We start from the raw sequence: 15362 nt of genomic DNA on the forward strand, positions 1-15362 counted from the left end.
ATGCATGTGGGTGTCTGGGGTGTGTGGGATGTGTGTGCATATGTACATATGTGGTACGTTTATGCTTGTGTGGTATGTCTTGGTGTGCATGCATGTGTGTGAGGTGTGTGAGGTGTGTGTGGACTGTGTGGGATGTATGTGCACGTGTACATATGTGGTGTGTTTATGCATGTGTGGTGTGTCTTGGTGTGCATACATGTGTGTGGGTGTATATGTGTGGGTGTATGTGCCTGGGTTGTGTGAGGTGTGTGGGGTGTGTGGGGTGTGTGGGATGTGTGTACATATGTACATATGTGGTGTGTTTATGCATGTGTGGTGTGTGGCATGCTGTGAGCGTGCACTCCTGTGTGTGTAGGAGTGAGTGTGTGGGGTATGTGCATGTATGTGTGAGTGTGTTGGGTGCATGTCTTGTGCGCACGTGTAATGGTGAAGGAGAGAGGGAGGGAGCACTCCTGAAGACCAGCAGGGGTGGCTCTGAGCCCCTTTCCACCTCCCACAGCATGTTCCCAGCATCTGCTGCAAGGTGGCAGGGCAGCCCTGCACCGGTTTCAGAAGCAGAGAAGGGCCTTGTGCTGACTCGTGATGACTGATTTAGTTCCTACAGCTTAAACACTGGCTGGGTCCAAACGTTCGTAGTAAAATCACCATAACCTCCCCCCCTGAATCCTAACCTTCCGCCTTGCGCTGGGCTCTGGCCTCATACCACGTCTCTTGGAAACTGTCCATCTCCTCCAACCCTTGATGCCACCTTCCCTCCTCCTTCCTTCTGTGTCACAGCTGGCGAGACCACAGCTCACCTCTCCACTCAGCCCCTCATGTGACCACCTCGCTGCTCCACCCATGGGGAGGAGGTCCGGGCCTGCCACTTGGGGCTTTCCTCAGGCATCTGATGATTTCCTGAACCCTGAGCACTGCAGACACACAAACCAACTCTCCAGCTTGTATCTCCCCAAGCCACTTTTTCCCATTTTCCCATTTAATTGGTAATCAGGCCAGATACAGAATTTTAGGTTAAAATGGAAGGTACTGCTACAATTTTAAAAATCTATTTTGATTTTTGTTTCCAAGTAGATGATCTGACCTTTCCATCTGGAAAATTTGAGGATCTGGAAATGTGCTGCACCTGGTCCCGTGTGTCCTCTCCCCTATCTGCCTTTGGTTTTTGAGGTGGAGTCTTGCTCTGTCTCCCAGCCTGGAGTGCAGTGGCACCATCTCGGCTCACTGCAACCTCTGCCTCCTGGGTTCAAGTGATTCTCCTACCTCAGCCTCCTGAGTAGCTGGAATTACAGGCATGTGCCACCACACCCAGCTAATTTTTGCATTTTTAGTACAGGCAGGGTTTCACCAGGTTGGCCAGGCTGGTCTCAAACTTCTGACCTCAGGTGATCCATCCCCTTCAGCCTCCCAAAGTATTGGGATTACAGGCATGAGCCATGATACACAACCCGATTTCTTAAAATTTAGACAAAAATAAATGCTTATGATGCTTTTTACTGGTTTACTTTCCAAGAGGAATGTAATAATTGACACTGCTATTTCATTCCAAGTGGTCTCCTCTAATTTAAGAGAGTGTAGGCCGGGTGCAGTGGCTCACACCTGTAATCCCAGCACTTTAGGAGGCTGAGGCAGGCAGATCACGAGATCAAGAGATGGACACCATCTTGGCAAACATGGTGAAACCCCATCTCTACTAAAAATACAAAAATTAGCTGGGTGTGGTGGTGCACGCCTGTAGTCCCAGCTACTTGGGAGACTTAGGCAGGAGAATTGCTTGAACCCAGGAGGCAGAGGTTGCAGTAAGCTGAGATTGTGCCCACTGCACTCCAGCCTGGGCAACAGAGTGAGACTCCATCTGAAAAAAAAAACAAAAACAGAGAGTGTTGCTGTTATTTGTATTTTTGTTTCTTTGACACCAAGGAAAGTTTGCTGAGCACCCCCTCCATGCCGGGCCCTTCTCTAGGTGCTGGGATGCCTCAGGGAACAGAGTAGACCAAGTGGGCTTTTGTGTAGCTACGGTCAATCAGGACGGACAGCCCTCGCTCTGTGCTGGGCACTGCATGGCCGGGTTGGGGGAGGGTGACAATTACTGTGAAGCAAAGGAAACCTGAAAGGGCAGACAGAGAACTGGAACCAAGCCGGAAATGGCCTTTCTAGCAAGGCAGCGTTTAACCTCAGCCCTAGAGGGAGGCTACAAGTGGAAAATGAACATATTTGGAGTGAAATGTCAAATACAGTCTCTGTATATTTATGAACATAGTTTTGGCCTAGCAGATCCCTTGAAAGGGTCAGGAAGACCTCCAGAGGCTGCAGACCACACTTTGAAAATCACTGGACTACACATTAATTTCAGTACTATTTTATAATATAAGTGGAAACATTTTAGAAAATGTCTTAGGAAGTATACTTCTATTATAACTCATATAAGAATATATTGTTGTTTCTTCCCAAAGGGTCCATCTTGCTGGGATGATGTTTTAATTCCAAACCGGCTGAGTGGTGAATGCCAGTCCCCAAACTGCCCTGGGACTAGTGCAGTAAGTAACTGGTCACATTCATTCCTCTTATTGCAAGAAAATGATGACGTCTTCACTGCTTGCTAGGAAATTAGAGACGAAAATGTCAACTGACTCTTCTTCCATCTGATAATATTACCAACAGTGTTATGATATTCAAATATGTTAATTACATTCACCACAAATCCAACCTGTGCCACTGCCTTCCAGGGTCGCTTTCCTAGTGACTTAACCATTTTGGGTGACCATGGGAACTGTGCCAATTTAAATGCCTTACAAAGTTATATCCATGGAAAGAAGACGAGAGCCAGTTCAGAGCTTCCAAAGGAAAAATCACAGAAGTGTAAGATTCACCCTTTTCCCGCTCCAGTGATACTTTATATTTATATTCCGCGTCATTCACAATTGACTTTTTTTCTACCTTTCTTTAGTAGTGTTCTCACACAGCAGACTATTACAAAATATAGTATGGGTGGCCAGCTATGTAATTCAATTCCCATCCTCTGTTCTTTACAGCCCTTTCTCTCTTTGCAAGTATATGCCATATGTTTCATAGACAGCAGATATTTCCTGAAAAAACCCTAAGCTCTGAATTTATTTTTAAAGTAATTTTGTTATTGTGGTCATGCTTAACATGTATATTGTTATTTTTTTTTAACCTCAAACCTCGCTGGCTCCATCGTAGTCTGCCTGTATACATTTCCTGAGTTGTAAATACTGTTATGGTGCCAACTCAAATGTCAGTGTTAGCTCCCAAACTGTCAGAGCCAGCTGGCAGTTAATATCTTCTCTAAGGAACAGAGTCTGTCAAAAGCAACAGGTACAGCGTTTGAGCAAGAATCATTAGAGGAGCTTTCTCTCACCAATCTGCTGGCTGATCACAAGGATACCAAGATAGCAGTCAGCAACAATGAACAGTCACTCTCCGCCACACTAGGGCTAGGGGCTATCAACAGATTTTTATTCATCCAGATCCTGAAGAAAGGAATCCTGGAGAAAAATAATGGCTTGTATGACACTCACAGATTTTTGAGACATGACACAGTCTTGCAAGTTTCCTACTGGGATGAAATTAAAATGCATATATCCTAGGGCAGAATATTTTTTTTTTGAAATAGAGTCTCGCTCTGTCACCCAGGCTGGAGCGCAATGGTGTGGTCTCAGCTTACTGCAGCCTCCGCCTCACAGGTTCAAGCAATTCTCCTGCCTCAGACTCCTGAGTAGCTGGGACTACAGATGTGCACCACCATGCCTGGCTGATTTTTGTATTTTTAGTAGAGACAGGGTTCCACCATGTTGGCCAAGATGGTCTTGATTTCCTGACCTCTTGATCTGCCTGCCTCAGCCTCCCAAAGTGCTGGGATTATAGGCATGAACCACTGTGCCTGGCCAGGGCAGAATTCTTAAGTATAATTACATACCTTCACATGTATTCAGATGTAATCTGTATATATTATAGCATACCTAATATGTAGATATAATTACATATTACATCTAATAATATAATTACATATACGTCTACATTTCCATATACATATATATATGTTATACATAGGTACATACATATAATGTTGCTCCTAAAAACTTGTACGTAGAAACCAATGGGTTTATGCTTACAAGTTTTTAGGGTCAACATTAAATATATGTATGTTATACATATATACATTATCTGTGTAATGTTTGAGTTATATCTATAACTTAAAACTGAGTTTGGGGCCATATTCACCCTTCCTGGGTGGTACATATGAAGTCCTGTGTGTAGAATGTTGTTTTATGCGGCGTGAGTTGTAGTCCCCGGTACTGGGCTGAGAGTAGCCCAAATCCGTCCCCCACACTGGCCGCACTCATGAGGCCCGCCAGCCTGTGACATTCCCGGGGACAGATGAAGCTTCTTCACACTCATTGCGCTCACCAGGCATCTCTCCCGTGTGAGCGTTCGGGATGCTTAAGGCCTGAACGAACATGGCTGAAGAACCTCCCATAGGAGACCTCTCCTTGGTGTGAATTCTCGGTGCTGCGTGAGCGGGAACTTTCTGAGCCTGGCTTCCCCCACAAATCCCTTCTGCAGGGTGGACTTTGGAATTCTGAAGGAGGTGATGGCTTTGGCTTCAGGTTCCCTCATCTTCTCTGCGCTCAAAAGACCCTTCTTTGCTTAGAACATCCTGGTGCGAAACGAGGAGGGAATTGTGGAGGCTTCCCTGTCATTGCAGCACTTGCAGGACATGTGGAGTTGCTCACACTCCTAACACATATGGGACTTGCCTGGTGAATTTTCTGGCAGTAAATAATGGCTGCTGCTTCTTGAGACCTTTCCGAACACCATGCATTTCTAGGTTCAGAGCTGGGCCTCTCTGTCTTGGCTGGATTCGTGTCCTTGCTGTTCAGTCCCCTGGCCCCTCATCAGCTCCAGCTGTGTGACCACGTTGGGGTGGTGGCCTCAAGTCCCAGTGAGGTCTCGAGTTCAGAGGTCTTCAGTGTTCTGCATGGACCACACCCCTCTGGGCCCCTTCTCCAGGAGAGACAGCCAGCTGTGTCCTCAAAGGTCATGATGCCTGTGCCAAGATCATTATCTTCCCTGCCCTTATTGAAACCTCAGGCTGGGGACCTCCCAGGAAGCAACTCCTGGACCATTCACCTGAATAGTGAATAGAAATGGAAATGCACTAACTGAAGTTTAAAAGACAGTGACCCTTAGACTGGACTAAAGGAAGAGAATCTAGCTTTACGCAGGTTACAAAAGACATACCTAAAACGTGAGCAGAAAAACAGCTGAAGTAAAATAATGGAAAGTAATAATACAGGCAAGTATTAACTTAAGAATCCTGTTGAAACCATTTTAATTGCACTTAAAATACATTTTTAGGGGAGGGTGGAAACATTCCTAAAAAGGAGACTTTTGAGGTTTTGAGGAAAAATATGCTCAGCGTCCCAGGAAAAACCTCCAAACCTTCATGATGAGGTTTTGAGGATAGAAAGGTTTAGTAACTCAGGAAGAAATGGTATGATCTTAGTAACACGGATTCAAAATATACTAAGGAAACATCGTCAGAGTTAACCAAATACATGGATAAATTTAACACCATGGTGGAAGGGAGAGTAACGCTACAGAGGTGAGGGCTCCTGCAGTACAAACTTAGGAAGGATATGTCCGATTCATACAACCAGTGAGCCCATGACATCAGGAGAGAGTCCTTTGGTAACTGGAGGATATCAACATCTGGTCATGTTTTAAGAAATTTAAATATCAGCCAGGCACGGTGGTTCACGCCTGTAATCCCAGCACTTTGGGAGGCCGAGGCAGGTGGATTGCCTGAGATCAGGAGTTCAAGACCAGCCTGGCCAACTTGGAGAAACCCTGTCTGTAATAAAAATTAGCCAGGTGTAGTGGTGTATGCCTGTAATCACAGCTACTCAGGAGGCTGAGGCAGGAGAATCCCTTGAAACTGGGAGGCGGAAGTTGTGGTGAGCAGAGATTGTGCCATTGCACTCTAGCCTGGGCAATGAGAGTGAAACTCTATCTCAAAAAAAAGGCAATTTAAATATCAGTAGCAAAAATATAACTCTAAGACATGACATTCAAATCACTGAGTCAGTGCAGAGATCTAAATGGAGGTAAGAGACCAAACAGCAATGAAAGCGCAGCACATGGCAAATATTTTGGAATGTAGCTAAATTTGTACTATAACAGGGAATTAAGGATCATAAACGCTTTAAAGATATTCTTATCAAGGTAGGAAAAAGAAGCATCATATCCAACTCTATTTTTTCTTCCATATTTCATAACCACCAAAGAAATGTCTGTTGAGTGAAGGAGCTGAAGGTGTGAGCCCTCACCGTGCCAATAGCTAGCCCAAGCTCAGTGTTCAGTGTGAGTTGAATTCTTTCACTCCCTTTCTGAATTGCATTTTCACAATACAGCTACATATAAGCTCTGACTCCTGTATTTTCTAAAGTCAAGGTTTTGACAGTATTTTGGACCCTATATATAATTTATTTTATACATTTTAAATTTATTAAAATTTAAAATTTCTATCACTTAGACAAAATTTCCATGTTCTTAGAATTTTAAATAGCAGTGTTCCTAATATATTCTTAATTAATTAACATGTATACACTTAAAGATAATCTTAGTAGATCATTTTAAATAGCAGTAAAATATACCATTGGTTTTTACAAATACAAATACAAACTTGACCCTAACTCTATTTTAGACAGAGAAACCTGAACCTCATTCAGCTTAATGCTAATCACTGTTATTTTAGGAGGGAGCATACCAATACTATTAGTTCTTACCTTTCTATAAAAAGAATTCTTGTCAGCTCAAAGGATATATGCTTGAGATTGAAAAGGGGATAAAATCAATTAGGATTTTCTCAATTAGTGAAATTAACTCAACTTTGGATATGGCATATGACTTTAATTATTCTGTGCCAATCTTCATTTTATAATTTACCTGTGATACCTTAAACCAAGCTTGTCCAACCTATGGTACCGCATGCGGCCCAGTACAGCTTTGAGTGTGGCCCAACACAAATTTGTAAACTCTCTTAAAACATTATGAGATTTTTTTTGTGAGTTTTTAAATTTTTTTAGTTCATCAGCTACTTTCAGTGTTAGTGTCTTTTATGTGTGGCCCAGGACTATTCACTATTCAGTATGTCTTCTTCTTCCTGTGTGGCCCAAGGAAGCCAAAAGATTGGACACGCCTGCCTTAGACACTTAAAACAATATTTGTGTTTGTATGTGTATTGGGGGATGTGTGTTTCTCTTACTTGGGCACATATAGGCTAAGGACAACCACAGAGATTTAGCGTCTGAGTGTTACTTTTGGGTTCCGAATCCTAACTTATAACACTGAGCTACCCTCTCATCAAACGCTCGCCTCTGAGACCTCTGGCTTCAGTGCTGCTTTTTTGATAACGAGGCGCCTCTTAGCCAACTGTGCGAACTTTGCCTGTTCCCTCACGAACCTGACGGTCACACAGTGGGGTTTAGGATCAGAAGTGTTTCCTCAAATAAAAAAGAAAGAAAATTTAAATGATCTCTTGAAAGTTGTAAATGACCAAGGTCATTTTGAAGAAATTCTTGTTGAGGGGTGTTGATTTCCTACTGAGCAACCTGTGATATTTTATATATATCATATAGTTTTGAGAGGCAGAGTTTACCTGAAGTGTTATGTAAAATAATATCTTCTTTTTTAGATTATTTGATTTTGACAGGAGTTCAGTTCTTTTACATCAAACATTTTTTTTCCTTATCAGAAGCAGTAGAGTAGGACCTCTTAAAATTACTCCAAGATTTATTTCAAATGAAATTAGATACTTAAAAGTATCCCGTGAACTATAATAAATAATGTAACTATTAAACTCAGTGTAATAAATAGAGTGTTTTCATCCCACTCAACATGCAATCTATTTATCATGCTCTCCCCCGGTTAGGCTCCGTATACGCCAACTGGAACATTAGTTTGAAGAAAAGTTTATATTCATGGTCTGTATCTCTGATTTCATGTTCTTGAGAGATGTTGACTGAAACAGAATTAATAGCAAGTAAGTCTCCTAATACTGAGCAATTTTGATTTATGTCAGAAGTCATTTCCATATTTTATGTCCAAAAAGTTTCTTATTAATGTTTTAGTTTGATCAAATTACTATCCTCCAAGGAATCTGCATTTCTTTTGTTTGTTTTTATCGTTGTTTTAGACTTCATTAGAATCACAGAAAATGAAACTCAGAATTTCTCAGGGTGGTTTCATGTGTAAACTGTACTTTCTTTTTTTCTGGTATCCAGTAACAGTAAAAGGTTGGTTTGCTTTTATTTTTAAGAACTGATCTTGGATTGAAATGTGTCCCTGAGATAGTCACAAATGACGGTCTTTATTTGCACAACCTGGGAGCCGTGAACTTCATATTCTCGTGCTGCCCATGCTCGTCTGCACCATCCGATAATTATCGGCAGAAATATCTCCAAATACATATTTAAAAGGAATTCCAGCCTTTGTGGCTTTTCAGGGGTCCCATTGTGGTCAAAGGGCAGCTGGACACTTAAATGTAGAGAGTGGAAAAGGAAAACAGAGGTAAAAGACGAATGAACCCATTCACTCCTCTTTTCTTCTGCCCTGGTGTTTGACTGAAGATAAACATTCTCCCTGCCCTACGCTGTTCTCCACAGTCATATTTTCTTAATTTTAAAGTGAAAACTTTGAAGTTAAACTCAGATTATGATTGAATGGTGTCCGGGCTTGACAAAGTGTTTTCTGTTGTCTGACATGCAATTTGGGTGACAAACTAGAAATTTTTCTTAGAACATTTTTCACAAACCCGATCCAGTATTCAGACTCAAGGACAGCTTATTTCTAAACCAACTTTTGAATACTTGATAACAAAAAATTTCGTTCTTTTTTGAATTGTTAAGGTTAAAATTATAAGATTTTCTTATTACAGAATTAGCTTAAATTTTTCAAATTTGAATCAAAATCAAAATTTTGTTTATATACGAAGACATATTAGTTGCCCATGAAAAAAATGCCAATTTTTTAAGTGTGCTATAAAAATTAAGATAGTTTTTAAGAACCTCTGGATATCTATGGGCGTACGAACCCTAAACTCAATTTACTTCTCCTTTTTTTGTGAGATATCCATGATATAACTTCTTTTTCATCAGGGCTCTTTTATAATTTGGTGGAAAATTAAATTAACGGCCATCTTCTTCATGGAGTGTTGAAGACCCCTGTAAACTGCTACATGAAAAATTAATCCCCAGAGAACAAAACCAGGTGCCAGAACCAGTGCGTCTGTAGCAGAGACTCTACACACGTGAAATAACAGTGTTCACATTGCTATCACGGATCATGACCTTGCTTTAGTCCGTGATGCCATCTTTCAAGCAATATGCAGCTTCCAAAATATGCTTTTTTAACTATCGAAGATACTTCCTGCTTCCCTGTTCCAGGAAAGTCCTAGTCAAGGTGATTGTCAGCTGATGTTTACACTTGATCATCTGTGATTCTCTGTTCTATAGTTTGTATCATATTTTATATACCGTAGAACAAAATCATGCATATTACTACAACATATTCAGATATGAGAAATTTTAAACCTGTTTATAAACCCCAGAGGCTTCGAAAGTCTTACTTCTTAATTTTTTGCCTTTCGATAGAATGATTCAAAGGCCAACTGTGTCAGTCCGAGACTGTATTGATGGTTGCATTGCAGGTTTAGACAAGGGCCCTGACAGCAAAGAAATAACAAAGCACTTGATCCTGATTAATCAGGAAGACGTGTGCTTCTAGACCAGCAGGTTTTAGATGAGGAGAGAGTATGTATCGACCTACCAGAAAAGATAGCAATAGATACAAAAGAGATCATTTCAAATAGATTTATAAATGAGATTCTGAGAACTGGAGCAAAGAAAGATTAAATACCGCTGTAAGCGTTCCTGAGTGTTTCAATCGGGACGGTAGATTAGACCCAAATGGAACTATCAGGGATTAGAGACTAGAGGTCACTCTGATACAGCCTCAGTGCAGACCCACAGGAGCCTAATGGAGTGAGAAGAATAGAAGGAAGACGTTGAGAGTAATGGGGCAGGAGATTGAGGCCTGCTTCTCAGCTGGGAAACAGCCCTTGTGGTCCTTCAAGCAGGTGATTGATGGCTCCGGGAGATCTGCACTTCATCATGCCGTGATGGCGATCATTAAGGAGCTATCACCTCTCTTACTCAGGTCTAGCTAGCTCTCAAAAAGGTATCAAGAGCCACTGTAAAATTTGCTTTTTAAGATATATGTGGCAAAAATCCCTTAAAACCAGTTTACCAAACTTGAGATTTAGAATGGAAATCATAAGCATATGGAGAATCAAATCACAGCTGAGATAACGTCACATGCTGTGGACCCACACGTGGTGGAACACTCCCTTCCACAAACGTTTCTTGGGGAAACGAACATAGTTTGGGATCTTCAGATCATCTGAACTTCCTAAACTAGGCAATCATCATCCCCTTTAATACTCAGAGTTTGGGAAAATAACTTCAGTGATGATCATCTTACATGAGTATTATTTACAAGGCAAACAGAAAATGTTTATGTTTCGAGAGTGGAAAAGCAAAATGTAATTTTTAAAATTTGCATCTTTCCATCGAAAGAAATGTAGGTAATTTTTATGACATATTGATTTGTTGTGCTAGTCACTATATAGAAAACAAAGACTGCCCTTCAGGATGTAGGAATCTAGCTGAGTAGAAAAGACATTACAGAAAGGACTGCAATTCAGATTCTGCAGAGCAAGTAAAAAGCTTACCAAGCATTTCTTCTGTGCAAAGCACTAGGATAGAAAAGCAAGTATTTAATTCACTGCTTTCATACTGTGGGAAAAATCTGGGATGGAGTGAGACATGTAGGCAAAAGATGGTTTTTACCATGACCTACATGCTGATAAGGATGGGTATAAAGGACTATACAAAGACTTCCCTGTATGAACAGGGCGGAGGAAATAACACAAATTAGTGTATCTTGAGTGACATGAGACAAACACAGAAAGTGCTTAAAGGGTTCAGAAAACACAAAGGTGATCAAAGAAGGCTTCATGGAGGAGGTGAGGCCCAAGGAATGGGTGGTAGGATTTTCACAGGTGGTGATGCTGGCAAGGTTGGGAGCCTTTTTGCGAGATACAGGAAATGACAGGAATAAAGGGATAGAAAATAAGGTTCATGCACTCCACAATCCTACTGGCCACTTGCTCTGTGCCAGAAAGCCCGTTCAGCTCCAGTGCATAAAACCAACATTCCCTGCTCTGATGGAGCTCTGCCCGGTCCTGATGACCCTCGAGTTGTCGAGAAGGAAGATGAGAAGGAAAAGCACAGGATGTTAAGAGGACGTGAAACAGGGCAGCTGCCTGGAATCTATCCTGGGGAAATCAGAGGCTGAGCTGAGAAGCACAGGCTGAGCTAGACTTGAAGACTGGGGTTTGAGGAAATGCCAGCAGGGAGGAGGCTCCTGCAGGACCCCCTCAGCGCAGGAAACTGCTCTGGGAAGCACCTCAAGGTGGTGATGGCAGAGAGGAGGTGGTGCGTTACTTCCTTTTCATTTGTTCTTTTTGGGGTTGCTACGTAGAGGTTCTCTAGCATAATAGGCGTAATCTCAGCATGTTGAAGTTTGGGTATTTTGAAGGCTGAGACAGCAGTTGCACGGTCTGCAGTGCGGCTGTGGTGGAGTGATGGCATAAGGAACAAAAGGAGAAAAAGAGTAGCCTGAAGGGAACACAAAAGGTTATTTCGTGAAATTTTTTCTGCCTTCCTTGAATCCCTAGCAAAATGTGAATAAAGGTAAACTGGAATCGGTATTTTTCCTTCCCCAAAACTCCGAACATAACATACACATGAGATGTTGGTGTAGAACTGGATGGGAGCGCTGCTCTTTTCTTGTATTTATTGGGTTATGAAGAGCAGCCATCCGGTGGTCTTCCGTCTTGACTGTTCACATTTCTCCAGTGTGCTCCTCAGTGGGAATCTGCTTAGTGGTTGATTGAAATTGTCTTTATTGACAACTCTCTGTTATCTATAATCGCTGGAAATGGATGGTCCATTACGAAGCTTTACCTGCCTTTCTCTTCCTGCTGCTTTCTTCTCGTCAACCTTCTTAGAAAACTGAGGACGCTTTTCTGATGTTACCTTTTCAAAATATTAGAGGGAAGACGAAATGGGTTACTATGTAAGGTGAGTTTTGAGACTCTCTGAGACTTCATCCTTTCTAAAGGTTAACTGAGTCGATAGCAACTATATGCTGGACAGTTTGAGAAGCTGGAGCGAGAGTTCGGGAGTCTGTCTGTGACTCCTTCTCCTTCTATGTCCGTGTCCACCGACCTCTGTTCATCTCCGGTTGTCCATTTGTGAAGCAAGGACTGCACATCAGTGACTTCTGAAATCTCACTGATCATTTATGCAGAGACAGGACTCAATGAAGCTTCCTTGCCTTTCAAAACTGAAAGATGTTTCTGTTGGGATCACCTACCTCTGTATAGCTAGAGATTTTTCTTATTCAAAAACGTCTGTATTTTTCTGGATCCCAGCATTGTCATTGTTTTCCTCAGGGTTATTGGTATGGTTTGGCTGTGTCTCCACCCAGATCTCTACTTGAAATGTATCTCCCAAAATCCCCATGTGTTGTGAGAGGGACCCAGAGGGAGGTCACTGAATCATGTGGGCCGGTCTTTCACGTGCCATCTCATGAACTGGTGGGTGTATCAGGGGTTCCTGCTTTTGCTTCTTCCTCGTTTTTCTCTTGCCGCCACCACGTAAGAAGTCCGTTTCTCCTCCGGCCATGATTCTGAGGCCTCCCCAGGCATGTAGAACTGTAAGTCCAATGAAATCTCTTTTTCTTCCTGTTTTCAGGTATGTCTTTATCAGCGGCATGAAAATAGCCTAATACAGTTATCTAACTTACTAATTTCTTACCTACCTTATAAAAATGAACTATTTTAACAATCAAAGAATCATTTCTCCATGTGCTTCTACCATTTTATTAAAATTTATACTGATGTTCACAAGAATTATAAGTGTCATTAAGTAATCTTATATTAAGCAATTAAAACTCATATTACTTAGCACAATGTACAATACACGAAGACCCTTTAGAGAATCAGTTCTAATTTAGTATTTAACAGTGAGTGTTATTAATTATTCTAAGGCATGCATTTAAATGTGGATATTTTCTTGATAGAACAATGAAACTGTTTTAAATACATTCAATGTTAAAATGGGCTATGGTTCAGCCAGGCATAGTGGTTCATGCCTTTAACGCCACCATTTGGGGAGGCCAAGGCAGTAGAATTGTTTGAGCCAGGAGTTTGAGACCAGCCTAGGCAACATGAGGAGACCCCATCTCTATGAAAAATAAAAAAATTAACTCAGTACATGCCTGTAATCTCAGCTATTTGGGAGACTGAGGTGGGAGGACTGCTTGAGCCAGGAGGTGGAGGATGCAGTGAGCCGAGTTTGGCCACTGCACTCCTGCCTGGGTGACAGAGAGAGACTCTGTCTCTGCATTTTTCTCCATTTATATTTGCTTTTATTTAAATAAAATAAATGTTTATTTCATTTATGTTATTACAATTCTGTGAGCATTTTGTGAACGCATTCTTCTCCATTTATATTTGCTTTTATTTAAATGAAATAAGTTCATTTAAATAAAATAAATTCATTTAAATGAAATAAATTTATTTAAATAAAAGCAAATATAAATGGAGAAGAATGCATTGATGCATTGTGAGGTTCATTACAGCTGAATAATTATGGCCTATGGCTCTATGAGAACTAAACCACAAGACTACCCTGCATGGGAGTTAAGCTTGAAAGCCTTCTCAGCAATGCCTTGTGTTTCCTTCTAGGGAACATGCAGGGTCAGTAGAACTGTTCTAAACAAGCAGCCACTCTAGGATAAGGTCTGTCAGCCACACCTATGGGACCAAATGCACACTGTGACTGACAGATCCCAAGAAGACAAATAATAGAAAGGTTACCCAGACCAGAAGATTACTTAGGAATCTACGAAGTCACAATTGGTACAATTTAGGGGTTGTAATCCATTAATACTGGTTATCATGCACTGTTTAAATTTTGGTTCCTTAGAAGCCGTGCAATGATATACTGAGAACTATGAGTTAGTCTGATTTTGCTGCATTTTCTTCCCAATGATCACAACTGGAGTACCTCCTGGAGATTCTGTCACAGATATGACAGGTGGACCTCAAGAAACAAAGCAAAACTAAACCACCATAACAACCTAAACCCTTTGACATGGTGAGAACCGATCTCTAGAGAGAGAGGTCGGGGAAGGGGAACTGGAGGTAGCTGGAGCATTAAGAGGAACTGAATACATGGAATGTTGTTACTCTCTCCATCAAAAGTGCTTTGTGGCTGAAGACATGTCAAAGAGAAAGGCCACCAGCTGTTGAGAATTGCCATGAGTCAAAATGTTTACAGGTTCAGGAACTAAATTTTAGCAACTCAGTTCTTGAAGAGACTAACTCATGAGCTATCTAATACACAGTAGGTTATGAACCATGATGTTTGTGGTTCTAATTCCCCTCCCCACAGACCTAGGTCAGACTTAGTGACTTGTTTCTAAAGAATAGAAAACAGTAGAACTTGTGTTGTGTACCTTCTGAAGCTAAATCATAAAAGGCAAAGTAGCATCTAACTCTCTTTAGGTGACCTGTACACTAGCAGCTGCCAAACAACATTTTAAGTGCCCATTTTAAGTGTTAGATTTCCTAACGCTTCCATGCTGCTGAGACCAGAGGGAAAGGCCACATGGAAATGGAGATGGCTAAGGAGCCCAGGTGTCCCATCTTCCAGCAGTTTGAGTTTTGGCATCAGCAACCACCATGTGTGTGAACAAGTGAGCTTTCAGACAATTCCACCTCCTGGCTTTTAAACCTCCTCAGCTGTTGCCAAGCAGAGCAGAGGCAAGCAGTGCCCACCAAATGCTGCTTAAATTGAATCCTGCTTAAATTTACCAGTAAATTAATTTAAAAAAAAATTTTTTTTAATTAAGCCCCTAACATTTGGGGTGGTTTGTTGAACAGCAGTAGATGATGGTCATACCTTCCATAGTGTTCTGCATGATGATGCAGTTACACAGAAGACTATACACACTTTGATATATACATCTATCTGTTTGTGCATATGTGTGTGCACATCATCATAATTTTATTGAAAGAGGGCTCAAATTAGGAACAGACAATGAAAATTGTTTTATCTCTTTGTGCTGCTGTAAAGGAATACCTAAGGCTGGGTAATTTATAAGGAAAAGAGGCTTACCTGGCTCACGGTCCTGCAGGCTGTACAAGAAGC

The 15362-nt window shown here is 41.5% G+C and overlaps 1 protein-coding gene across 3 annotated transcripts in view; it reads left to right on the top strand.

Moving 5' to 3' along the window:
• The window catches only part of PRKN (parkin RBR E3 ubiquitin protein ligase), a 1419146-nt gene that overhangs the window by 704233 nt on the left and 699551 nt on the right, over positions 1 to 15362 (top strand). For 2 of the 3 annotated variants that reach the window (XM_021670246.2, XM_064360476.1), the window contains exon 5: positions 2451 to 2534. The exons of the other annotated variant lie outside the window; for it this stretch is intronic. In XM_021670246.2, the coding sequence (XP_021525921.2) occupies positions 2451 to 2534 (84 nt within the window). The remainder of the gene's footprint in view (positions 1 to 2450; positions 2535 to 15362) is intronic. 3 annotated transcript variants of the gene reach the window in all.

The sequence above is a fragment of the Aotus nancymaae genome, unplaced genomic scaffold (genome assembly GCF_030222135.1).
Source record: "Aotus nancymaae isolate 86718 unplaced genomic scaffold, 86718_ANA_hifiasm-v0.15.2.pri h1tg000040l, whole genome shotgun sequence".
Lineage (NCBI taxonomy): Eukaryota > Metazoa > Chordata > Mammalia > Primates > Aotidae > Aotus > Aotus nancymaae.